This window comes from Ciconia boyciana, chromosome 1 (assembly GCF_034638445.1).
Source record: "Ciconia boyciana chromosome 1, ASM3463844v1, whole genome shotgun sequence".
Taxonomy (NCBI): domain Eukaryota; kingdom Metazoa; phylum Chordata; class Aves; order Ciconiiformes; family Ciconiidae; genus Ciconia; species Ciconia boyciana.
The window spans coordinates 83,064,503-83,092,136 of record NC_132934.1 but is presented as its reverse complement, the minus strand read 5'-3'; the positions used below and the strand labels follow the sequence as shown (position 1 = coordinate 83,092,136).

Sequence of the window (27,634 nt, the reverse complement as noted above, 5' to 3'; positions counted from 1 at the left end):
GGATCTAGCAGAGTAGAAAGAACCAATATGTCACTTACTATTTGGTAATGTCTTAGGGACAAAAAACTTTGGTCAAATGTTAAAAATACTATTGAAATGTTTGGAATTGCAAATAGCTGCACTGGAATTGCAGTGGTAGCTTCATTTTTCATCAATGGACAAGCTAGAACTGCATTTTAGAAAAGTCTAAGTTCTGCTTTTTAGTTTGCAGCCATTATAAACTTTATGAAACAAAAAAGTTGTGTCTCACACTTTTAAAAGACAAATGACAAACACAGGTCAGTACCAGCCTATGTTGCAGCAAAGGTGAAGAAAGAGTGAAAGTGAACTTATGCTTTATAAGAATTAGGAAGTAGGAGAAGACTCAGCATATGCATTTTTAAGACAGAGGTTGTTCCACATAAGCAGCTTCTATGCTTCTGTCCAATGAGTTACATCAAAAAGTATGTTAAAGTTGAAAATGTGGAGATTCAGAAGTTGGGAATTCCAAACAGCTGTAAGCTACTGAAAGTAGAACTTTACTAGACCCAACATTAGAAATCCCCCCTATAACAAATGGCTAAAATGAAAATTGTGTGATATTACAATGGAAAGAAATTAAATATTTAGAGGAAATGCACAAATATTTACTATAAGCAGGTTAATTTTGTTGTTGTTGCTTACAGCTTATATTTGCTTGTTATCAATGTATAGGTTATGTAATTCCTAGATATAATTTAGTGCTTTTATTTTGAAGACAATCAATGCTACTCTTAGCTTCAGTGGTTAGTTAATTTTGACTCCACACAAAAGCAAAGGAAATGGCAGAAACTGTAAACTCTGCTTAGTCAAACTAATACCAAAATCTATTTTCATATACAGAATCTCTTAGGTCCTGGGGGTGTTTCATCTTTGCAACCAGTGATGTGTATCTTCTCTATCAACTGCACTGCTTCATGTCAGTATATCTCTGCAGGTCAGTTTTTTATTTAATTTGTATTTAATTCTTCATTTCAATGAGCAGCATGTAAGCAGTCTTCATACCATGTCTGTAATTATAGTATTTCCAGCAGATCCAAGAGAAATTGTAGTAAATTTTAACACTCTCTTTCAGTGCTTTCTAAACCAAGACCAAGCATCTAGTTCTTTCTAAACCAGGTTCAGTAAATGTTTATGTATATGTATAAGATTTCAGGCATGCATAACTGCTTGTAAGGCAGAGATTTGTGATGTAGAATGGGAAGAGATGAAGGAACACATCATGCACTGACCAATGAAAAAGTAAATCCAAGATGGAAAGGAAGCATTTTTTCCTAGGGACTACATTAAAACCCCATGTTACCAAAAAATAAAAAAAACCCAAAAAGTGTGTGGGGAGAGGTGGAGGAGGGGACAGGCAAGGAAAAAATTACAATCTTTATAACATCAGAGTCACACAACAAAACAGCTCTTAGACAAAGCTCAGTTTTGGCATTATTAGTCAAGACAAAATAGATATATTGTTCTGCTGCTGTGACAATGCATCATGGCATGGTGACAAAATCAGTTAACAACAATTTTTTTGGAGTGCAGTCTTCCTCTCTGCCTCACCACCTATGAGGTTTGTTTTTTCTTTTCTTCTTTACAAAAAACTGGTAAAAGGAGATGGGGTGGAAGAATGCTATAGCAAGTTTTATTTGCCCTTCACTACTTACACAACTATGGGTTTTGAACAGTTCAGTCTACATAGCTTTTGGCCTTATGTTTCCTAAGTGGATAGCAATTAAGTTCTGTAAGTTTTTCATAATTACTCTCTCTCAAAAGCCTGTGATTATTTTTATTCTTTCATCATAACCTTTTCTGCCCTTAGATTTTAGCCCTTCTAACTCTGCACCTTAATTGCTCAGGCTGGTGATGCTCCAGCTCCCATGCAAACCCATTTAGACCATCTCTTACCAGGTAGTACAAACTTAGGAAAATACAATTGTATTTTATAAAAACCCACATGTAATTTTTAAATTATGCTTAAATGTACACTTTATTAGTTAGTCAATCTCAGCCATTCTGGAAGTTAGCCAAAGTGGCAATTGTCTCTTTCTTCTACAACCTGTTAAAAAATCTAGTCAATTTTGTGCTTGACTTCATTTTTCTGATTCAGTTTTTGTGTCTCTGAATCTGCTTTAGATTTTCCATTTCATAAGGAGAAACTAACCAGCAAAAGTGATCTTAAAACTTTGTGATATTCCCTGGCTTGGCACTTAGGTGAAAAGGAGCTTAATTTTCATCAACAGTAATTTTATACCGGAATAAATGGAAGTGGATGAAAAATTGGCTTTTTAATATGGGAGCCTTCTATATCCTGAAGAACAGAGTGGCAGAACCCGGCCATGCTGTGCTTGTTTCTGTAACTGAACAAGCCTGGGGTAGGAATAATTAAGGAACAAATATTTTTGTTGTATCATATCCATTGGGAAAAAAAAATCTGTCAAGAACAGGACTTATCTACATTCTAAAGCTTTAGATCCTCAGACATTTTTAAAATGATCAGATCACCTGCAAAGTTTCCCACATTCTTTACATTAGCTTTCTTCAAGCAAGCTATTCCCAACTCTATAGCACCTTTAAGTCTCTTTAAAGATACAGAGGAGGGGAAATGTGTTGAAGTTCAAACAGACAAATTCAGCATGACACTTTTTCCACTACATAGCCTGATACTTTATCTCATTTCACCTGGATGAATCAACAGGTATGCACTTAAACACATGGAAAGATGAAGCACAGAAAGAAAAACAAGCCCTGCCATACACTTAGAAAGACTCAGCTGCAGGTTTGTGTGGAAAAGTAGATTGAGGGGGGAAAAAGAAATATTAGGATCAGAAGGTACAACAACAATAAAGGGAAAAAAGCCCTATGGTACACCATCTGAAATGCAAACAGTGAAAAAGTGATCACAGAAATTAATTAGAGAAGACCAAATGGACATGGCCTGAGTTCTAATCCCATCTCTTTCACAGATAGTCCTGCAAACTTTTAAAAACAGTGAGATCATCTCCTCTAGCCCTGCAGTGATAACGATATGCAATGAACCCCTTGCCGGTTGCCAGGAACAAGAGAAGGAAGCCTTACAGACAGTGCAGGGCTCCCCCTCTTCAGGTACCCACAGAGAGACACTCTTCTCTCTCCTTGAACTGAGTAAGCAGCTGCCCTCCTTACTCACAGCACACTATCTTCTATGTTTGGTTCATTAAAAAAAAAGAAAAAAGGGATGATGAAAAATCATCACATGAAGGATAGCAGAGAAGAATGAGGCATGAAGCACCAAACAGCAGTGGTTAGAAGGCGCTGTAGTTGCATTGCCCAATTAACCATTTTAAAATAAGATTTTCTTTTTTTATTTTTAATGAAAATTCTAATAACCATTTTTCCAGTCAGTTCCAGTGAAATATATTGATTTATAACCTATTAAATATGTGATATTCCCCTTGTGGCATAATACTATGTGAGTTTATTGAAGTACACTACATTTCCCTTCCTTAGGGAACCAATTATATCATTAAAAAAAGACAACAGTTTAGATGGCATGGTTTATTAATCTGCCTTTAGTAAACCCGTTACATTTTGTCCCATTTCTCAAGTAGTTCTAGTAAAGCTCAAATTACATTTTCTTTCAAAATGTGCCTATTGTGGTTAAACCAATTTGTCTGCACTTGCTTTGATCATTTCTTTCCTGCATTTCACAGAATTGCCCAACAACTGGAGTTGGAAAGGACACCTGGAGATCATCTTAGTCCAATACCCTGCTTAAAGCAGGGTCAGTTAGAGCAGGTTTTTCAGGACTGTGTCCAGTTAGGCTTTAATTATCTCCAGGGATGGAGACTCCATAAACTATCTGGGCACCTTGTTCCAGTGTTTGATCACCCACAGTAAGAGAGGTTTTCCTTATGTTTAAATGGAACTTCCTGTATTTCAGTTGGTGCCCATTACCTCTTGTCTTTTTCACTGGATACCCCTGAGATGATACAGCTGATATCTTCCCATTCCCTTTTTCCAACTAGTTTTCCTGCCTGTCTCTTGTATTAAAATCATCATCATACTGGAGGAAAAGCATTGTCTTTGGCAATTAGAATCTCATTTTTACTACATAGATGAGTCAGTTATTTTGTGGGGGGGTTTTATCAGTGTGTTTAAAGACCTTTCAATTGTTTTAACTTTCTTTTCAAAATCCTAATTCAGAATTATTTTTTGCAACTTTTTATTTCAATTTTACACCCATGAAAACACTTTCTTAATCATTTTGAGCTGTCTTCTAACATCTGATGTCTTTTCTGAGGTGATTAAGCCTAATTATGTCCAGAGTCCTTTCCTATTATTTTTTTCATTCATGCTTTGGATGCAAACTCACAATAGTTTTTAAAACTTTGAAATGTTAAGCCTCTTCCATGTTCAACTCCCAAAGCTCTTCAATCCAGCATACTTCACTAATTGACACCCTTCATTTCCTCAAAGATTACCTTACTGCAGTAAAAAAACTTAATTTACAGACTATTTTTCATTTATTGGATATGGCATATTTGCTGTTAGTATTGTTTCCATAATAGCAGACCATTTCAAGAAAGGTATCTGAAACAGTTTGTTATCTAGGGTTTTGCTGTTTTGCTTCATAATACATGGTGCTGTGACTCACAATCTTTCAAGGATACTTCCATAAACGTAGTGCACTTTGCTCTGTATGCACCAGTTAGTTGACAATGGATCCAGTGAAAAGAAAAATAAAATCAATAACATCTTTATGTTAAATATTTATAGAAAGAAGACTTCTTTGAAACTGTTTTCAGTGTTTGCTTTATCTGCAAATTAAGAACATCCTTTCCTCATGTCTGGATTTGATAATCTTTCCCCTTTAAATAATGTCCAAGAAGATCACATTAATTTTAATTTTCTTGTTATTCAGTGTCAGTTTTGTCAAGAGAGACAAAGTCTCTTTCCATATAAAGAATGATGGTTTGCATAGTGTTTGAAAGATATCCTTCAGATAAGCATAAGTAAACACAATAAGCTATTTTAAATAATAATTTACAGTAAATAAAAACACAGTTTTTCTGTGTTAGCAATCATGTGGCAGGTTTGATAAGGTACTATACCTTATCATTGTCCCGAATTCACTATCCCAAAAGGCCTGGTAAAATCTCCTTGTTGATCTGCCTAGGTATGAGTTGCACACACAAGGACAACAAGCAAAATAATAGCAATGATGAATATTTGTCTCACAACAAATTCAAGTAGAAAAAGGCTTTTTACTTACACACTGTGTTTGGGAACATCTCAAACCTGAAATTTCAACAGTATGCTGCATTATGAATCAGAGAAACTGCACTAAATTTTTTCTCAGTGTTTTGCTAGATCACTGGGCCTTGCTAAAATTACACCTGAAACCAGTAGCAGTCAGTTAACTGAGTCCTTCTAGGGAACTCACAGATAGGCTGGATTTCCTCTAGGAGAACTTTAGCTTAGTATAATTTTACCATTATCACCATCCTCAGCTTTGGAGAAGGCAATGGACATACTAAGGCCCCTCTGTACATAGTCCACAGCTAGTCTTCAGGCTAGTGAGGAGTCAAACTAGATCCTATCAGAAATGAAAGCAGTCACAGGACTGCCTAATCCATGCCATCCAAGAGCTTTCATTCCTTTTCATTGATTTACAATTACCAGCACACAGTGAAATTCGATCTTCCATCTCTTCTGAAGATTCTCTACTTTCGATTTTAGGTTGCTTTGACATTCAGTTAATCAGAGCTGACAAATGAGTCTGGATATTTCAACTTTAAAGTGCAAGCTTTCACCAAGCTGTCTCTGAACTTAGAACTGATAGTCAATGATTGCCCCATAAGTAAAGGTGGGATCTCTTCCTCCTTCACCAGCATAGCCACTGTCCCTTGTTATACTGTCTGTCCTCACTAAGGAAAAATAGCCAGAAAATATAGGTAGTGATGTGAAACTAAGATGCAAAATGAGGATGGAGAAATAAAGACAAATGTTTGGAGGTGAAGTGGAAGAAAAGAAACCGGGGAAGGAGCAGAATAAGACTAGAAGAGGCCATGATAGGAGCTGAAGAAAACAGGAACTGGTATGAAGGAAGAAAAGGCTGAAACCAAGCAGTGAGGAAGTCAGAGTAGAGGAGGAAACAGATGCAAGAACCGAATTCACTGGGTGGACCCAGAATTCTGGGGGAAAAAAAGTCACCTGGCTGAAGGATGGCTTTTGTAATGCATTGACAGGAAGACAGAACTGAAGCTGTATTTTTGATACAGCAATTGTAATACAAAGCAGTCTGAGTTATTAAATATTTTCAAATATTAAAGTAGGTTAATTTTTAAAGATCTATTTGCAATGTAAGAGGCAAGTATCAAAACTTTCAAAATGGTATTTAAGTTGTTTCAAAAAATTAGGTCCGACCTATTTTCCAAGCAATTCATCTCAATAAGAAAATCAAGCACAGAACAGGAAAATCAGATCCAAAATAAGCAAAACAGAGTGCAACACTTGGTCCACTAAGTTTTCTATGCTTTCTCTAAGCCACTGTAATTTGTTATGCAAAGAAAAGATGGCAACTGGTGTCTGTGGGTTAGGAAAGACTCCAGGCTGATGTTCAAAGGACCATCCCATTTTAAACCCATCAGGATGATCTTAACTGTTGTTTGGGAGGGAGAGGGGTTGGAGGGGAGGGGATTACACAGACTGCCACGCCAGTAAGGTGGCCATTTTAAACATGAGACTGATTTTAATCATAAGATTTAGGTAAATTTGGCAATTGGGCCAAAGATAGAAGTAAACTTTAAAAACTGCTTGCACTCTGGCATCAGACGGTTGTAAAAGCTTTGTAACATCCTCCTTTGATTTTCTGGTTTGATTTCATGGAACTTTAAGAATAGAAGGAAGCCATGTGGAGGGTTGAATTTTGAACAGTTATCCTTACCTAGAAAGGAATAGCTAAAGGCACGTACATATCACTCCATCTCTTAATGGAAGAGGATATGCACTAGGGGTTTCTTTTCACTGTTTAAAAAGGTAATATTCCATCTTTATTTATATCATTAGTTATGCACCAGTCTCTGAGGCTAGAGTTGGAGTATGCCATTGGAAACTGTTAAATTAGTCCATGCATCCAAACAAGCTTTACATTTTCACTATGCAAACAATAGGAAAGAAGCAGTGAATCTGGCATCGTGTATTAATAATTAAAAGTCTACTCTCACTAAATTCAGTTGTACAATACACAGGTGACATCAACAGGAGAAAAAGTTGACTTGAATAACCTGGTAAGAATTGAAGTTTATCTATTACATGAAATACCATGGTGTGAAGGAGCTTCCAAACACAATGCCATCTTATCCCTAAATTAAGGGAATCATGAAAATCAGCAGATCAGCAGGCAAGTATTTTTCAATTAAGCATGGTAATAGCTGCAAAAGTTGAGCAGTTCAAACTGTCTTCTTTAGCTCTTTAAGCCTGGAGTACGTGGAATTTCAATCTTCATGGGATGGATGCCCAAAGGAATTTAATGTAAATGCAGTTTATTTCTTTAAAATTGCAGACAGGATTGCAGTATGCATCAAATAAAAAATTCTTGGCAACTAGCTTAACTGACTGTTGTTTCCACAGCCAATTTGTGTAAATTTTGTCCCAAATCTGGGCTTCTGTTTTGACCTTGGAGATTAATAGCATAAAATTTACCCTATAAATATGCTCAACAGAAGGTAAAAAATATACTCCAAGATACAGGAGTTTGTCACCAGCACACAGAAAAGGGAAAATACTCTAGTTTTTTCTTAAGTTCAAGTATCTGCATTAAATTAAAACCCAGCAGACTTCTGGAGATTTATTTTTCAACCTGAGACTTTGCTGTAACCCTCTAAACTGTTATTATAGTCTTTGACTGGGTACAATGTGATAGTAAGTCATCTGCAGTAACTGCAGACTTAAGGACTAATACTTTATTACTTACTCAGGCAGAACTCCCATTAATTTCAAGTACAGATGAATAGAACCTGTAGGAATTAGTCTTTCCATTCAGTTTAATAGGAAAGAGACCTGCATCATCTTTAATGTTGTCAATAAGAAGCTTAGGCCTCAATTCAAGAAAGCACTTAATTGTATCCGTATTCAGAATGCTGAGGCATGTGCTTAACTTTAATCGTATGCTTAAGTCCCAGTTACATGATTAAAAAACACAAGCTGTAGTACTGCCCTAGAAAGAATGCTTCCTTGAGCCAAATTCTTAATAAGTAACACAAATAAGACCAACAAACAGCAGCCCTGCTTTCTGTTGTTTCTACGTTCAAAGCTCTCTTCTGAAAAAGACTATTAATTTTTATTTTGGCAGAAAGAATCTCACAAGAATTAGATACCTTTTTCTTAAAATCCTGGCTCTGATCTGCACTGTTCAGAGTCCAATAGTTGAATAAAAAGGCATCCAGTATTCCTAGTTAAATACTATTTTCATGTCTAGACAAAACAATTATGATTTATTCCTTTAGGAAAGATAAGCAGTGATTTCGTTTACCTATAACTTTGGAGAAGAGGAATAGAAGCTAGAGGAGCAGGCTGATGTCATTGCAAGGTTGATCTGTATCATTTCTGGAAGGACACCGAGACCAGGGAAGGGCTGTGACAACTGGAGAGAGAAAAATTTTGTATCCATCTTCAAAGACAGGACAAAAGGATAATCAACCAATCACTTTGGTCCCTTGCAAAGTGGTTTTGAAACCCATTTCTGAACACATAAAGGAAAAGTAGGTGATTGCGAGCAGTCATTACAGATTTACCAAAGGTGAATCATGCCACACCAACCTGATTGCTTCCTGTGAGAAAATGACTAGACTTGTGGACAAGAGGAGACTTGTCGATGTCATTTGCCTTGACTTCAGCAAAATATGAGTTGGGTGATCTGGCTCAGAGGGTATTAGCTAATGAGTCACACTCTACTGGAGAACTGTAACAGCTGGAGTACTGCTGGAGTCTATACTAGGACTGCCCTGTTTAACATCTTTAAAGAAGGACATGGAGGAGGTGATGGAATGCTTGCTCATCAAGTTTGCAGATGACATCAGCTTGGGGAAGAGATAAGTCAATATGCTGATCAGTACATGGCTGCCATCCAGAGGGACCTAGACAGGCTGAAGGAACGAGTCTTTACGAACCTCATGAAATTCAACAAGGACAAATACAAAGATTTGCCTTTGAAATGGAAAACTCCTTGCAGTAGTACAGACTTTCTTGAAAAGGCCCTTTGGTGTCTGTGTAGACAGCAAGCTGAGCATGAGCCAGGAGTGTGCCTTGGCAGCAATGGCCTGCAGCACCCTGGGCTGTATTAACCAGTGCTTACCCAGTGCATCATGGGAAGTCGTGACCTCTGCTTCTCAGCACTCATTAGCCTGCATCTAAAATACTGTGTCCAGAAAAAATAAATTGCTCAACTTATGTGAGTCATGCACAGAGCCCTGGAGCACTTGTCCCGTGAAGAGAGGCTGAGGAACAAGGCTTGCTCAGCTTGTTTAAGGACGTCATCAAGAAGACAGAGCCACACTCTTCACAGTGGTGCATGCTGGGAGGACAAGAAACAATGGGCATAAGTTGAAACAAGAGAGGTTCAGGCTGGATATAATGAGAAGCTTTTACACCATGAAGACAGTCAGACAGTGTCCAGAAAGGTTTTACCATTTCTATCCTTGGAGGTTTTCAAGACCCGACTGGATAATACCCTGAGCAGCCTGGTTTGATATCGTAGCTGACACTTTTTTAGACAGGAGTTTAGACTAGACAAAATCCTGAAGGCCTTTCCAACTTGAATTATTCTATGTCAGTATATTTATAAGCATTTTCATTCTTCATATCAAGAGTATTGGAAGAGCTACCTCCTTCTGAAGGCTGACTGGAATATAATGCTAAATACTGGAGCACAGAACTGTGGCTATACATTGGGTTCATTTATTTGATACAAATGAGAAAATCCCGCCTCAGATTTTCAGAGACACAGGGAGCAAGTGGGACATTTTTAGCTGCATTTATTACACTACTCCATACAAAGATAACCAAATCCCAAGCCAACAAAAGGGAAGAGGTTTGAACACACATCATATACCCTATAGTCAAAGAACCCACACTTCTAAATAAGAACACACTGAAAGACCATGTCAACAGTTTTTGTATACACAAATTCTGCTTATGAATACTCTGGTATAAAACTGGTGTAACCCAGAACTCAAATAAACATTAAAATAATCAGAATTATAACATTTACCCTTCAAATGTGACTTGATCCAATTAGCCAACCACATATTGGTACAATAAAGAGAATGAGATCTCTCTCTAAGATTATTGTCATAAGTGTCCTCATCCATCTTCAGTCATTCTCCATTTTTTATTTTCAAAAGTTAATGATGGAAGGAATAAGTTGAAAAGAAAAAAAAAAAAGATGAGTTATTACATATTACTCTTACTATCCCATATGCTTGGAAAGTGAAGTTATTTGTCAAAGTAAAGCAATGAAAGAGGCTGGAAAGACACTGGCCAATTTAAGAAATACTAGATCAAAATTGGTGGTTTTATCACATTAATAAGGTCCAATACATGCTAAAAAATTATTTTCTCAATATTAGTGATTGAGGAACTCTGGGTTTATTCACAGTTCTTTTACATTTCTGATTGTTTAAATTAGTATTTATGACCAATCATCTTGGTTTCTTCTACAGAGTTACAGCTAATATATAAAAAAGATATTTTTGTTTTCCTTTAGTTAATCTTATCAAGGACTTGCTTAATAAAGAGGTGGGCTCCAACATCTGAAGTGTTTCTCAGGCCTTGTAGGAGATTTGCTTACACAAAACTGGGTAAGAAACTAACTAGTTGCGAGAATTACTATTTTGTGTTTCACAATGCTGAAATTTTAAAAATGTATTTATGAAGTATTCATCAGCAATGTACAATTCTACTTTATATTTACCTGTATCATCCTTACACCGGAGACCTTCCTCTTCAAATCAGCTTGCTTTAATTCAGTTGTTAACTGAAACAATGGTTGGGAAAGAAATATTTCTTTTGTTTCAATTACCAGCTGAATTAACAATTTAAATAACTTATTCTGCCAGTTTCATATTTAAAATGAATTAAAGGCAAGATAGAATGCCAGATTCTATAATTCCCAGGGTTTGCTCCAAGCAAGGACATAAGCCAAGAGACAAGTCCTTTTTTTCTATGAAGAACATTTTCCTTGAGAAACATGTAGAATGAGTTATTCGGTTTCCTGCCAAATAGGAAAGATAAGAATATATATGATATTGCATCATGTTTGCCAGATCAGCTGGACGTTTAATGAAAAGGAGTCAGGGCCTGATCCATCTCTCCCAGAAATGACCGGAAGGCTTTCTTTCCATCAGCTCCAGTGAGAGTTGGATCTAGCCCCATCTGCATGTTTTCAGGCACAAGACCAATTTTCATTTCCTGACCTGTGTGTATTTCCATTGAGAACATTACTATTGCACAGAGAGAGGAACAACTTATCAGAAGATTACAAATATCCAACACCTTTTTTAGTTAACATTCTGCAGATAGAGTAACTTTACCCTATTCGTTAAATATTTCTATCCTCTTCTTCAATGTTATAGTGTATTAAACAAGAACAAAAAATAATATGAATTGCTTTATTACAAAAATTGCATCTGCCGTATTTACATTAATGTATTATCAGACACATGCATTCATGTATGCACACTTAAGGCTTCATCTCTGCTGCAAGGACAAAGAAGCCTTTTAATGTACATGAATCAAGAAGCTCTACATTGCAAGCCTTTATTTATGTGACTGCAAAGAATCAAATAGTGCTACTGATTATAAGCCAGATCATTGCAGGTTTCCATAATCAGTCCCTTAGAACTTGTCATTTTTTTTAAATGAATGTCATAATTCATAAGGACTGTCTGTTTATGCATTTGCTACCTAACCTGAGGCATTTCATGTAAATGTTTCAACTCCTTTAGCTTTAAATGAATTCTCTTCTGAAATAGTAGAACCTTAGGGTGTTATTGTAAGAGTAACTTCACACCAATCTTTTGTGAAGTGCTCTGAGCCCTCACAGTTTCTTTCCCACTCTCAAAATAACCAATAAAATATTTATTAAGGCAACCTGAATCACACAGGGTGGTGTAGGCTGAAATTTTGTTCTTTGCTTATTACAGTAGCGTAAATATCCTAAGTAGTATTTGTATAAAAGCTATATTCTATAACACAAACCCCATTGGGCAAGTAATACATTAGATCTGTAATACCTTCTATCGCCAGTCTCATCAAGCTGATTTGGAATTTGTTGCCTGGGTAGAGTGACTCATATGTTTACTGGCCCTGACAGGTGCTGGGCATCTTCCACACTCATTAAAGTTAATGACTTCAACAGCAGACAGGGAAAACTGTATGTTGAAGTAGGTTTCCTCTTAACAGGTATTCCCAAGTTATCATTCAAGAGATTATGTAAGCGGTGTCAATTTTCTTCTGCAATCACAAAACCAGCCCATAACCAAACCCCTATCCCTTCATTGCAAAAATAACCCAATTAGCTTCACAGGGACTCCTTGTTGGAGTAAGGCAAGAAAAAAAATTGCACTGTACACAGAGCTTTTCACATAAAAGCTCAGTTTCTTGCCATAAAACTAGTCACATCCTCACTGGAACAGAGGTATTAACATACTGGAAACAAGCCAGTAATTTTAAAGAAATATATGCCTTTAAGTAAAGCTCTAAATCAGTATTCTCACAATAGCTGCAGCTTTGGCATCATTTCTATCCCAACAAGCCACAGCTGCTGAACTGGAGACTTCTGACTTCATATTAGATAAGTAATGAGAAGTTTTAGGCAGTGGTGCCAGAGCCTGTCCTTTGATATCAACACAGCACACTACAGTTGTTGACCAGATACACCCAAAAGATATGTCTTTAAATTACACTAGTTAGCTAAAAATATTCAGGTGAGAACTTCACAGAGACTTATGCATGACATTAGGCTGTCAACCAAGATATGATGAGAGTGAGACCTCACAGGCATCTGTGTATTCGTACAAAACCAAGAAATTAGGAGGACTGAGTCTTTAACTACAGAGACCTCTACTTTAATGCCTGTCCAGACACTAGATCTGCACTATTAATATGACAAAGTCCTGTACCCTGGCTTCCACCCAACAAGACAGAAGTACTGAGCCAGAGACCTCACAGAAACCTGTGCCTCAATATTAACCTGCCATGCAAAAGCTCCTCAGCTAATGGTCTTGCAATGAGTATAACATACAGCCATCTGAAGGAGGAAAAAGAAAAGATTAAAACCTCTAAAAATTAGGCAGAAGAACTATTGCATTCTTAAATACTCATCACTTTTAATGTCTAACTTTTCAGGATCTTCCAAAGTAAAATGTAATGGTACATTTCCACAGTTACATTAAACATAACAGTTCAATTAAAGAACTGGCCTTTTTCCTCTTCAGCACATCTCAAGAAAGGGCTTTTCTTGCCCTTATAATATCATAGGACATTGAGGTATAAACAACTGAGCAACACATCTTCCAAACCCAGACCAATGTGTTGTTTGCTGGAAAGAATTTAAGAAATCAAAAAAGTGATTGCAACAGAATTAGTAACAAAATGTTGACTGATGGAAAACTGCTCAGAAATTTGGAATATATTTCAGTAGTTTGGGGAGAGATGGTAGTCAGTAAGTTGCAGGATGAATGCATTTATTAGAAATTTACCTTAATCAACCCAAATGAAATGTTCTACCATATGAATAACTGTTTGCTCCCTATGAGTAACTGTTTGATGGCAAATGTCAATGTGCTTTATTTTTTAATGAAGTTTAGAAAAGAGATTGAGATGACTCTGCAAAACTTTTCCAGAAAATACTTAAATGACTCAATGAACTAAATTTTTTTTTTTTCAGAATTACTTCAGAATTAAATATTACTAAAAATCAGGAGTTTTGCAGTTCAAAATGCCTACATCAATTTCCAAAACAAGATTTTGTCTCCTGTAAGGACATTGGAGAAAGTCTGCATACAGATACCCCAAAAACTTGAAGCAAATATTTTCTTTCTGAGTGCTATTTTTCCATCCACATTGGCACAAAAAGTACTCGGAGAAAAAATATTCCAGGAAAGCCTTTCCCTTCTTGATGTCTGAAGGGAGTTCTTCCCATTTTTATAGTGCTGGATCTTTACATTGTTCCTCATTTTCCACCTATGCTCTTAGCATTTTTCATTGCTTTCTTTTACCTTAAATTAATTTCTAATGTATAATGCTGTGATTTCTGTGTCTCATTTAAGCACAAGAATTGTCTAACACTGCTTCATGACTACAAAAGTCTACAGCATCAATTGCTGACTTGTTTCCAGATTTCACTTACTTTAAGTCAGAAAAATCTGAATGGCAGCAGCTGCTTTATCCATCTCTTACAGTCTTTGATTCCTCACTCGGAAGGCCTAGAGAACTGTATAATGTGTAAGGGAAGACCTCCCCATACTGCTTGCTGTGTGAGAGTCCCTGCTCATTTTGGGCAAGGTCCAAAGCCCATTAAAGTAATTGAGAATCTTTGGAAAGATTATCTTCTGTGGAGTTTGGTTGGGCCCAAGGTGAAAGGAAGTCTTACTGAGAGGAAAGATTCACTGGAAACACTTCACAATCTTGACGGTGATCACCAGAAGAAAGGGATACTTAAGTTCTTTCATAAACTGCAAGGCTAAATTTGTTGGACCAAACCTGAAAACCGGAGTATTCTCCACTTCAGATACTGGTTCTCAGTGTTTGAACGAATTAAACTGTTTCCTTCTACCTGGAAACTGGACACGTTTTTGGAACGTTCTGGCTTTGCTGGCACAGGTGGCATGCAGGGAATAAGCAATGGTTAATCAAGCTTAATGGACAAAGTCTACAGGGACTTATGAGTGCTCAGGAAATAGACCTCAATCAGCATCTTACAAGAGGGGATTGAGAAAAAAAGTGCTTGCTCTTAGGTTTGAAGTAGCTACAGAAAGCCTAAACACACTGCATCTAAAAATGATATACCAATTATTGTTTTTCCATTTATACTGGAAATGCTATCAAAACTTCACAACTGTGTAACTGCAACATGACTAAAGATGCCAATGTTACCTATGCAAATGAAATCGCAATAATAAAAGCTGTTTTCTTTATTGTCCAGAAAGTACTGAAATTCTAGGTCATTGCTATAAGAATTCCTGTTGTGATTATCTTACTAATCATTCATCACTCTACAGATTAGATCTCGAACCACCTGTCAACCATATTCCTCTGCAAATTGTTTTACTTTGCAGAGCTATCAGAGTGATGACCTCAAAGCCTTCAAATGGCACTGCAGGGCTGCATAACACCAGACCTCTAGCAAGCAACTTACAAGGCTGATTAAGAGCACCAAAAAGTGTCTTTTGCAAACTATCCATCACAGACAAAAAGACAATTAAAATATAACAAAACACAAATCCAATATAAGTGAAAAAAGTAAGTTGTATCTTACTTCATTTGAATTTTCTGTTGTGATGTTTTTATTTTTCAGCACTTTCTGCAGCAGTTTGGTTTCATACTCTGGTCTGGGATGCTCCTGAAAAAAGAAAAAAACCCAACCAAATGTGTGATTATGATTAAGAGAAAAGAAAAAAAAAAAGTTCTGGTCACTTATTCACGATCCAAGCCATCAAGATGATTCAACACCACAGCACCTTTCGGACTAGGAGGATCACTGCCTAGAGGTGTGGGATACATTATGGGATACAGGAGAAGAGCATTTAGGGATTGCAGAGGACTTACAATAGGATGTTTAGGGGAGGAACCAAAGGTGGGGAAGGGAGGGATATAGGTCACTTGGGGAGGAACAACTGGGGAAAAATAGAGGGATAAGGGGACAAAAAGGGGCGGTCACATGTAAATAGTTTGCTGGTCTGTATGGGGTCTGACCACCAGCAACTGGAGTAAGTGCAGGTGTGAGACTGAGTATGTAAGTGCTAGTGGAGATCAAGCTGGAGTAGCTGGCAAGTAGGTGAAGTGCCTGGGAGCCAGGGAGGTGTGAGTCTCTGTCGTGGTTTAACCCCAGCCGGCAACTAAGCACCACACAGAAGCTTGCTCACTCCCCCCCAGTGGGATGGGGGAGAGAATTAGAAGAGTAAAAGTGAGAAAACTTGTGGGTTGAGACAAAGGCAGTTTAATAGGGAAAGCAAAAGCCATGCACACAAGCAAAGCAAACCAAGGAATTCATTCACTCATTCCCATCGTCAGGCAGGTGTTCAGCCATCTCCGGGAAAGCAGGGCTCCATCACGCATAACGGTTACTTGGGAAGACAAATGCCATCACTCCTAATGTCCCCCCCCCTTCCTTCTTCTTCACCAGCTTTATATACTGAGCATGACATCATATGGTATGGAATATCCCTTTGGTCAGTTGGGGTCAGCTGTCCCAGCTGTGCCCCCTCCCAACTTCTTGTGCACCTGGCAGAGAATGGGAAGCTGAAAAGTCCTTGATTTACTATAAATACTACTTAGCAACAACTAAAACATCTCTGTATTATCAACACTGTTTTCAGTGCAAATCCAAAACATAGCCCCATACTAGCTACTATAAAGAAAATTAACTCTATCCCAGCCAAAACCAGCACAGTCTCTAAGGGTGAGACCATGGTGGAGTTGGCTATCAGAGGGACCAGGGGAGTCCCAGCCAAATGCCAGAGAGATCACAGGGTCTGGGCGTCTCTAGGAGTGCGACCCACTGGAGTGTGTGTCTGTGTGTGTGTGCCTTCAAGGACCAGAGTGGGTTGGCTGCTGCGAGTCTCAGCCAGCTCTGGGGGAGCAGAATGCATGTGTGAGTTAGCAACTGGAGAGGGGCTGTAGTGTTGCAGGCTTGTACCTCTTGGGTGCCAGCAACTGCGGAGACTGGGGTCCAGAGGGAGCTACTGGGCAGACTGAGTAAGCTCAGCTGCTGGGGGGATCCACATTGTACATATGTGCATATATATATTTTCACTAGCAGACCTCCGTCCTGCTCTGCCAGGGAGAGGAGCAGGATGAGGCCATTGTGCTGTCTGTATTTGTGTGTCTGCTGTGTGTGTCTGTGTGATCTGTGCGGCTGGCCTTATATGCACTTATGTGGTGTATATGTGTGCTCTGTGTACGTATGCCTACTAGGAATACATGCTACAGGTTGGACCTGGGGGCATGGAGCTGGTTGCTTCGCCTCTCTTGGGCTGTCAGATCTGGTCCAGTTTCCCCTATCAATAACCTTTCAAGCTTTGCTTGCAAATTATGTTTTTCTTTTCCAAATTAGAGCATAAATTAAGCATGGTAGCACAAACTTACCAGGATTTTAAAGAGAACAGCTCATAAAAAAGACAAATGCCATGTATCTCCTCATTCCCACCAAGTTCCTAATTCATTCAGAGCCTGGAATTTGAATTTGATGCCTCCCACAAAAAGGCTATTCCTATGGCATTGGTCATACCATCCATCCTTACTATAATTAGAAGATGTGCTTATCAGCCCAGTCACAAAATCGACTTACTAATGCTTTTTAATGAATCTGATAGCTGTGAAGAGAACAAAAGCCATCTATTTAAAAATTAATAAATCCTCACGGACAATAGAATGGGGGTTGCATGGAACTTCAGCAGTCTTCCTTGGGGGATACATGTGCTGTTCATTTTCTGATATCTGTAACATTTTCACTACATCAAACACAACTTGAGCATTCTCTGTTGCACACCAGTATATAGACACAGTGAGGCTTCCAATGTATTGTTTATCCTGATCATGAGATTTTCCTGACACATTCAACAGGTATGTGAACAGACTCTCATTTAAATAACTGCCTTAAATGAATATTTCCGTACCTTTTTGAACTCTATGAACAAGTCATATGTATGTCTGCTCTAAAGGCATGTACCACAAATGGTACATGCATTCTACTTCTCCCAGGGAGTCTGGTACTAACATGGGAGGCTCGAGGCAACTTTTTTTCTCTAAAGCTCAAGTACAGCTATGCCTCTGAGACTCTAGCACTACAATGCTATACCAAACAAATATAATGAAACTGCTACCATGACAGCTTGTTTTACACTTGTAATTTCATGTACTACTCAAATTAATAAAATATGTTCTAAGGGTGCAAGTGTGACACTCTTTGCATCACAGAGTTCTTTTACATTACTTATGCCTCACATAAAAATCAATACCACAATGAATGACATTCAGGAATCACTATAGCACTTCTTGTCACCAGGGTCACTGTTGTTATTGCTTACAAAGTGCTATGAGTGTATATGGAACTCCAAGAAAAAATTAGGCACAGGTAATCTCTGACATTACTAAAGTTGATCAGCAGCAAAAATGGTGGTGAGCAGGATGGGGATAGGAAAGACAAAGGTACAACAATAAGTGTCTAAAGATGCTGTGGTCAATGCATGTATCTTGATGTTTTGTGAGTTTTCACTAGCTTGTTGATTTACATTAATTTGTATCATGCTTCCTTAGATAAGGTTCAAAGGTTACATGGAAGAAGTATCTTTAGACTGAAATGGAGAAAGGATGAAAGCAGGCATGGATGGCTACATGAGAGGAGACAGCTTGATGAAAGCAGGGAAATGAGGTAAATGAAGCTGTAAGAAACTGAGGAGATCTAATCACACTATGGGAGCACCTGCAGAGCTGGATTGCTTTCTTCCTTTTTTCTTATTTTCTGCTAAGCAAAGCATTCTGGGACACCAGGGGCAGCTGCCAGAGGCCAGAGCAACTTTTGAAAATTGGCTTGAAAGGAAACAGGGTGAGAAAATCAAATTCCAAGAAAAACATTGTACTGTAACTTACTTTTTTGCTATTGACAGTTTTGCTTTGAGTGTATATACTGTTAAAATTTGGTCAAGTTATGTTTAGTTTTCCTAGTAAGACATTTCAATGTCCTTTTAACTGCATTTCATACACCTACATCTGAATTGGAAAATTAGTTGATCTGTCTTCACTGAATCTGCCAAGTCATCTTACCCTTGACTGAAGAGACCACAGTGCCTCCTGGAATGCGTGTATCTATATCTTCTTTTTATGATTATATTGCATGAAACAATTCTTTACAATACAGATTTAGATATACTTGACCCTGATCATATATACGTGGATGTAAAGGAACAACTCCACTCTGCTGTAAAAAGAGTGTGATTCAGAATTAATTCTTTGTCTGAAAATGGGAAGAGTTCTACACTTAGGACAATAAGCTAGAAATAGTTGTGATGACTTGAAGAAGGCCAAATGTCCATGTAAGGATAAACATGAATATCATGCTGGAAGTTTGCTGGAAGTTTGCCGGTACAGCTGCCAGACACTTATTGAAAACCACGTAAGCCAAGGTACTTTGAGGCCAAATGAGTGCTCAGAGTTGAAAATGGTAATTCCCATCCTGAAAACAAAGAGCTAAATCATGAAATTTTTACTCAGACAAAACTCATATTGACGTCAGTGGGAATCTTCCCTGAGAACGATCTCCAGGATTTGCCTCAAACCTATAACATGTGTATCCATAATACATTGCAAATTGAGGTTGTGTAGGTAATGATCCAGTTCGATAAGAATATATGAAAAGACCTGATCTCTCCTTACTTTCTCTTTGATTTAGGAAGAAAGTGATAATGGAATTTTACAAAGCATGCATGACAAACACATCTGGATTGCTAAGAAAAAATAGAACCTTAGAAACTATCCCAAATTAACAGACCAAAGGAGTTATCAGCAAAAAATAAGCCAACCCCATGCTTCATTTTTAGATTTTAAGGAAAGTCAAAGAAACACTGAGAATTCATTGACCAGCCTTATCCTAATATGCTGAACACAAGCACAGCAGCAAAGCAGTGCACACTGGTAGGAAGGAAGGTTTCCACAAATGAGAACTGGAATGATCCATGTGCTGCCCTAAATCAAGATGGAAACTTGGAATGAACAGAACAGAGAGCCCAGCTGCTCTCTGCTGCAAGAGGGTTAATTATTACAAACCAAGGACTAAAATCCTCTATTTCTTATGATGATGACACAGTGGGGAGTGGGGGGAGAAGGCTAAGGAAGAGATTGTCATTCACACCAATGATCTGTTTAGATTGTCCTAGTAACGGGATGCTCATCCAAGGAAAAGTACTTTTATATCTCAGCACATACGAAGGGATCACTGGTAGATGTTCACAATCTTTTTAGTCCAGATCACCTGCACAATAAATTTGATTTACATAAAATTAAAACAAAAGCTTGAATAAGTCATCTAACATTATTACATGTTTAGGGATGTTAAAAGACAAAAGCCACTGTACAAGTACATAGGAACTCAGCTATCAAAGGTATTGTAAAGCAACATAAAACTGAAGCAGTCAAAACAAAAGAAGTCATAAGGTAAGTTATGGAAACATATTTGCCAGATAGATAGATATAATGCCTTTGTTCCCAGAGAGCAAGACCAGTAGTAGTGCTTCGGAGAATTACCTTCAAAATTAAATTTTGACATATGGCCTCAGATTTTTAAGTGCGCTTAAGATCAAACAACCAAATGCTGCCATTGTAATGGCAAGTTATCACATTTTGTGGGTAACTGTAGCAGAATATAGCATCTTTTATTTTTGTTCATTATTCAATTCAATTTCAACCCATTTAAATACTCCTACATTGGTAAGTGGAATTGTGTGAAGCCAGATGTCCTTAGACTATGGTATTGAAATTTTGCTTAACATTATTTTTTCTATGGCATGATAAGTCACTGCTGAAAGAAATGAGCTGACAAACATAAAGAAGAAACCCAGCTGTAAAGCTGGATGCTAGCCCATTAAAATGGGGCATCACCCAGCTTGTCAGTGGAACAACTTCCAACTTACCTTATTGCTCTAACTTTGATAAAATATTACCTGGACTCTAGAAAATTTTAAAAGTCTGTGCATATCACTGTCACGTTTATTGTTTTTAGTTGTCCTATGGTGGTATCGAGTAGTCACAGTCATGGACTAGGACCCTATCACTTTAGCCACTATATAAGCGTACAACCTCTTCTCCAAAGAAATGTTCTTAAAGAATGGATTGTTTCCTCTTTGGGCACTGTACTCTTTTTTTGTCTGATAATGTGTAACAGTGGGAACACTTGGCTGTGGAGGCACTCTTTAGGGGAGTGTGTTTATGGAAATTTTTCTCTGTCAATATTTAAGATTGAGTGTACTTTGGATGGATTACAGATTTGTAACTCTCACAAAAGAAATACAATAAACACTGCAAAATCCTTTAACTTTGATCTAAAATAGCTTTTTCACAAATCATAAAGTTATGGTCTCAAGATAAAATATCCTACAAATTAGCAAGGTTAGAAACCACCAGTTTCCTCCAAATAGGAAAAGGTATTTTTCTTCTAAGCAAGATCAAAATAATGAGACACTGGGCCTTGAAATTGTCATTGGTGCAAGGCTACATATTGCACATTATACACCACAGTGATCCCAAGAAACTTAGAGAGAAGGTTAAAAGAGAAGGTCACTGATGCATGAAAGAGGCAAACATTTTGTAGATTCATCCTATTAAAGCTTGTCAAAGATCATAGATTTTAGATCTATGATTGAGTGGGCAAGTAGCTGTCAAAGTAGAATGCTACATCAAACTTACAATATAGTGCTTATATCAATCCCGTGGATAGAACTATTTCAAATGCCATTAATTTCCCTGTCTTGCCCTTACCAGAGAAAGGTAAGTGAATATAAGGTAGGAACATTTCTAGTATGCCAGATCTCAAAGTCTCTATCAGTCTCTCCCATTTTAATAAGAATGCCTCATAAATAGCCCAGTTTTTCTGCCACACAGGAAACTCTCTTCCAGGTAATATCAGATGGGATTTTTTGTTTATGAAATAGTATTTTCTCAGCACTGGCTATTTATATTTCTGGAATTTTCATTTCCCTGGAATTTTCTTCCTTTCAGCCTCTGTGCACCTGGAAACCATGGCTTACAGGCAACCTGGCACGCTAGGTAAAAGCAATGTGACCCTATATAACATTTTAAAGCATACTTCCTGGAACATCTGTGCTGGTTTTGGCTGGGATAGAGTTAATTTTCTTTATTGTAGCTACATGGGTCTACATTTTGTATTCGTGATGAAAACAGTGTTGATAACATAAGGATGTTTTAGTTATCGCTGAGCAGTGCTTACACAGAGTCAAGGCCTTTTCTGCTTCTCACACCACCCCACCAGCGAGTAGGCTGGGGGTGCAAAAGAAGCTGGGAGGGGACACAGCTGGGACAGCTGACCCCAGCTGACCAAAGGGATATTCCATACCACATGATGTCATGCTCAGCATATAAAGCTGGTGAAGGAGAAAGAAGGGGGGACGTTTGAAGAGATGGCGTTTGTCTTCCCAAATAACTATTAAACATGATGGAGCCCTGCTTTCCCGGAGATGGCTGAACACCTGCCTGCCGATGGGAAGTAGTGAATGAATTCCTTGTTTTGCTTTACTTGTGTTCACGGCTTTTGCTTTACTTATTAAACTCTCTTTATCTCAACCCACAAGTTTTCTCACTTTTACTCTTCTAATTCTCTCCCCCATCCCACTGCGGGGGAGTGAGTGAGCAGCTGCGTGGTGTTTAGTTGCCGGCTGGGGTTAAACCATGACATCTTAAAGCATATACATCAGATGCAAGCTAACAAAAGCTTTATAATATCCCGAATTTTCTGTTTCCAGAAGGTGTATATACTGACCATTGTCTTTCCAAACCTTTTTGAACTTTTAAAGTTGAACCATGATCCAGATTAGAGCATTGGCTCCTCTCCAATGTGGAGAAATACAGATACTTTAGCTAATCTGAACTAAAAATCTATCTCTGACCATAAATATTTGTTCAGTCTTTATTAATTTGTTTCAGCCATACCAGTGTCTCTTTTAATTGTTTCCCATAAATATCCCAACGACTGGATTTAGAGCAGGAATATTCATGAAAACAACAGATTTGAAACAAACACAAATGTTGAATTTGTAGTCAAAAGGTTTTATACTTCAGGCTTGAGTTTAATGGCTTGAGTTTCACAGCAGCATAAACCAATCTAAGCCTGGGCTCCCATAGTCTCAAACTCAATTTCACCTTGAACTAGCCAGACGTTTCCATTTCTGTCCTTACACTGACACCAGTGCACATGCAGCTGCATGGTATGACCAGGATAAAAACTCCTATCCCTCATACTCCCAGCTACCCTTCAGCTGTATCAGCTGTCTGAACTATTCACCACTCAATTGTATGATTGCCAGCATGCATGTAAGAGGAAGAACAAGATTGCATGCCCGGGATAGTAGCACTGTGGTAGTGTGGAGTTAGATTGGTTTAAGCTGCTATGCAGCTGCAATCTATAGATGAAGTTGCATGCTCCAGATGAGCTGATTTAATGGCTCTTCATTGCTAAAAGGGTCTTCCTAACCCACACATTCTTTGACCAATGCTCTGATTATACTATGTGAAAACTTATCTAATTAATTTCACCCTTCCACCACAAACACTGTGCACTTTATTTCTGGAATTACTTCTCTATAGCTTTAGTCAGTAGGTTCAGGTGATGGGTGAGACACTAGAATTAGTAGCATGAAAGTAAGGATGGGATCTCTACCTAGTGGTAGCAGTGAACTATTGAGGCATTTTATGCAGCTTCACCCGGTGAGTCTAGATTTTCCAAAGACTTCAGAGAATAACATGGCCAATACATTAAAAAAAAAGAACAAAACCTAGCCTCTTAATTTTATAAACTGAGGTAAACAAATCCATAGATAATCACCTCAGCAAAGACCATGAATTTTAGAAAAGAGAGAATCACATCATCCATTGAAGTGAGAGGAAGTGGTTTGATTTTCATTTAGAAACTGTGCCACATAGTTCAGGTGCCTGAATTTACATTTTTTGTTGCATTTTTACATTTGCATTCATTTTGTTATGTCTAAGGAGGCTGGTCACCCACCTTGTATGGAAGAGCCAATGGAATTTGGATGTCTAACTTTCAGACTCCTTTGAAAATCTCAGTTCAAGGTGTCTACCTTAATGCATTCATATTTGAAAATGCTGTGACAGGCATACATTCATGTGTAATGAACTATTAACGGACAAGGTACAGATCAGAAGCTTTTCACACAAACCTACACAAAAAAATGGCAAAAACTTTCTACACTGCCTAGAAGAAATTTGATCTTGCAGTAGAAGTAGCAGAGTAGGATGGAAGCAGGAAGATGAGATCTAAAAAGAGTCAGTGGTGTTTTACTGATTTAAAGTCAAGATCCAGAACCAAAAAAAGTCCTTATGTTTTCCAAGGGTTAGAATTATTTCTATAGCTCTGACCCAGAGATGTGTGGATGAATCTAGGAAAAAACACACACTTATGTGCTCTTGGAAAGTAATGAATAAAGCAAGACCATTTGAAACTTGTATCAATAAAACATTGTCTCACACCACATAATCATATTTGATATAGGTTTAGTGTGGGAGAGTTTTTCTAGGCATGAGTTTGCAACGTTGCACTACTCATAAGTGTCCGTATGCATGCGAAAATGAAGAAAATTAAACAAAATAAAAAAGCTTAAAGCAAAACTAAAGAATAGGAAACTATTCTGACTGCTGAAATATGAGTTCTGAAATTCTGCATTCATTTTAAAAAATTGGCAATTTTGGCTGTCATTAAACAATATCACAAAGTATTATTCTTAAATTTTAAAAGCCTTTCCCAAGTTCAAAAGTACTTTTAGAAATAACTTTCACTGGGTTTAGTACTTCATGCAGATTGAGAGAAGAGCTACTTCTCCTTCCATCTTATTTCAGTCTTGATTAATCTTCCTGTGTCAATGACACTTCATGAGAAAAAAATCACAGAATAAATAACAATGATCTAGCAATAAAAGACTTTACAGAATAATAAATTACATTTAAGTCCCTTTATTCTAGTTCATTAAAATAAGAGTTTCTTACACATTTCCACATTATTTACATATGCAGTTGGGGTTAAAAAAATGGCAGCCTCCATACACATGAGTAAATGTAAAATGCATTTTAAATTTAAAAGAAAAAGCTCATTTCCTTAAAAAGACAGCTCTTTCCCCACACAAGAGAATACATAGTGATGTGGTACTGAGGTTCCTGGAGCAACTGCCTGAACTAGGACCAGATTCTGATCTCCTTGTTAACACCAATAGCAGGTTAATCTTGGAGGCTGTCAGCGTGTTTAATTTACCTAATACTGAATCAGCCCAAGACATCTTCAGTGCACAGGAAAATTGATTTTGTTAGGTGCAACAGAGGAGGACAGAGGGGAGGAAAAATGGGGCTGAGAAAAAACAATGGTGTCTAAAAGAACTTTGCATGAGAGAGCTGGGAGGGGGAGTACTGTGACTTTGGGGGACCTGAAAAAGGCAGATAGGGTTTGTGAGACTCTGGGAGAGGGGAAGGTCCCTGTCCACCTCCTCATACCTGTCTCCCTCAGAACACACACTCTCTTACAGTACAAGATCCCCTACCCTCACTCCATATCTTGCCTGTTCTGCAAGAAGCACATTGCTGGCAAACCCTGCTTACCCACCCGGATCTCCTGGGTCACTGGGAAGTAGGAGAGGAAGAAGGAAAGACCTAGAGATGGTCCCTGTTCTTAGAGGGGCAGTGCTGGATATGGGATGCGGTAGGTCAAGACAGAGAACTATTGGAAAGCAGGAGTTTCCTCCCTGTTGTTCCTCTGCCAGTAGCTCCTATTTTCCATCATCCATGCCATGACCATGCCCTGGGCAACAACAACCGCAGTAGAGAGCTATGCTGCACATGCTGGAAGAGCCCATATCAGCTCCTCCTCCATAGCTTCACACTCCAAGCTACTACCCACCTCTGCACTTACACCAGGGAACATGAAGATGTGAACCTCCTCTCTGAACTCAGGGGACTGCAGGAGGAAAGAACTCATGCCACCCCAGGTGACCCGGCCTTTGAATGGCCCATCACAACATCCTGGGGAATCAAGTATACCTATGAGGAATCAAACAGCTTTGAGGCTTGCAGACAATTCAGTCCTGGAAAGGACACAGGAGGTCATTATAATGGAAAAGGAATAAAAGAAAGGAAATGAAAGCATGTTGATATGTCTGGTAGAATAGAAATAAAAGAGGAAAAATGACTAGAGCCCCAGTATATTGTGGCACATTTCTGGATCAACAGTCTTGGAATGAAAAAAATGTAATCGTTTATCTTTACCAATTTCTTGGCAAGCAAATGATTTATCACCTGTTTTGGTTCTTATAGTTTACAAATCAAAACATGTTTAAAGTGTGCCTTCATGTGTAATTTTTTAATGGAGCAACAGCTGGTACTAAATAGTTTCCCCTAAGGCCTGAGGGATATAATCCATTTTTCAACATTCCTTCTCCAACTATCCTAATAAAACTCTCATCCTCCTAAACATAGCACTTAAATCTAATGTTGAAAGGACTTGTTCAGAACATCAGGGCTATCCTAGGATCATTAAATAATTAGTGTTAACAGGAATTTAATGAAGGTGACAGAAGATTCACTGTAAGGAGTGATGAAACCCAAGAAAATGTAGTAAAAAAACCATATAAAGAGATCAAAAATAACTGGAAACATGGGCCCAACAGGAAAATCAGAATAGGCATGGGAAAAATGTGAGATAATGCATCTCGGGAAAATAATCCAAAACTAAGATCTCATTGGCACAAGAAACCTGAGAAGTAATGAGGATGAAAGGAGAGATCAGAGACAACATAAAATATTGTCGCTATGCATTCTCCTTTTACCATTACTAACTATTTTTTCCCAAGAGGACTAAGCTGTGAATACACATTTTATTAGAGTCTGCTTTTCACTCTTCCACTTTTTAAGCAAACAAAAATGTCTTCTACTGCCCGTTTTAGTGGACACTATTAGAACTTCAGAAAAGGAGTCTGCTCCTATCATTTGCAAGGTGGAAGACAAGCTGAAAACATCAAATTAATCAGATCAAAAAAAATTTTGAAAAAGTAGTAGAGAAGATTGAGTTAAACCATGACTGAGTTAAGAGAGAATGGAATACGCTGTATTCAGCGTTGGTGCAGCCTCACCTTGAATACTGTGCGCAGTTCTGGGCCCCACAGTTTAAGAAGGCTGTGAAGGCACTTGAATGTGTCCAGAGAAGGACAACAAATCTGGTGAAAGGGCTGGAAGGCACATCCTATGAGGAGCAGCTAAGGACTTTGGGTTTGTCTAGTTTGGAAAAAAGGAGGCTGAGGGGTCACCTTATTGAGCTCTACAGCTTCCTGAGGAGGGGAAGTGGAGAGGGAGGTGCTGAGCTCTTCTCCCTGGTATCCAGTAACAGGACGCGTGGGAATGGTTCAAAGCTGCGTCAGGGGAGGTTTGGACTGGACATTAGGAAATATTTCTTTACTGAGAGGGCGGTCAAACACTGGAACAGGCTTCCTAGAGACGTGGTCAATGCCCCAAGCCTGTCAGTCTTTGAGGCGTTTGGACAATGCCCGTAGAACATGCTTTAACTTTTGGTCAGCCCTGAATTGGTCACGCAGTTGGACTAGATGGTTGTTGTAGGTCCCTTCCAACTGAAATAGTCTATTCT

General features: G+C 38.2%; 1 protein-coding gene across 1 annotated transcript in view; it reads right to left on the bottom strand.

Annotated features, from left to right (window-relative positions):
• The window catches only part of ANO2 (anoctamin 2), a 193,467-nt gene that overhangs the window by 83,325 nt on the left and 82,508 nt on the right, over positions 1-27,634 (bottom strand). The window contains exon 14 of the mRNA XM_072846239.1: positions 15,527-15,610. Coding sequence (XP_072702340.1) covers positions 15,527-15,610 — 84 coding nt within the window. The remainder of the gene's footprint in view (positions 1-15,526; positions 15,611-27,634) is intronic.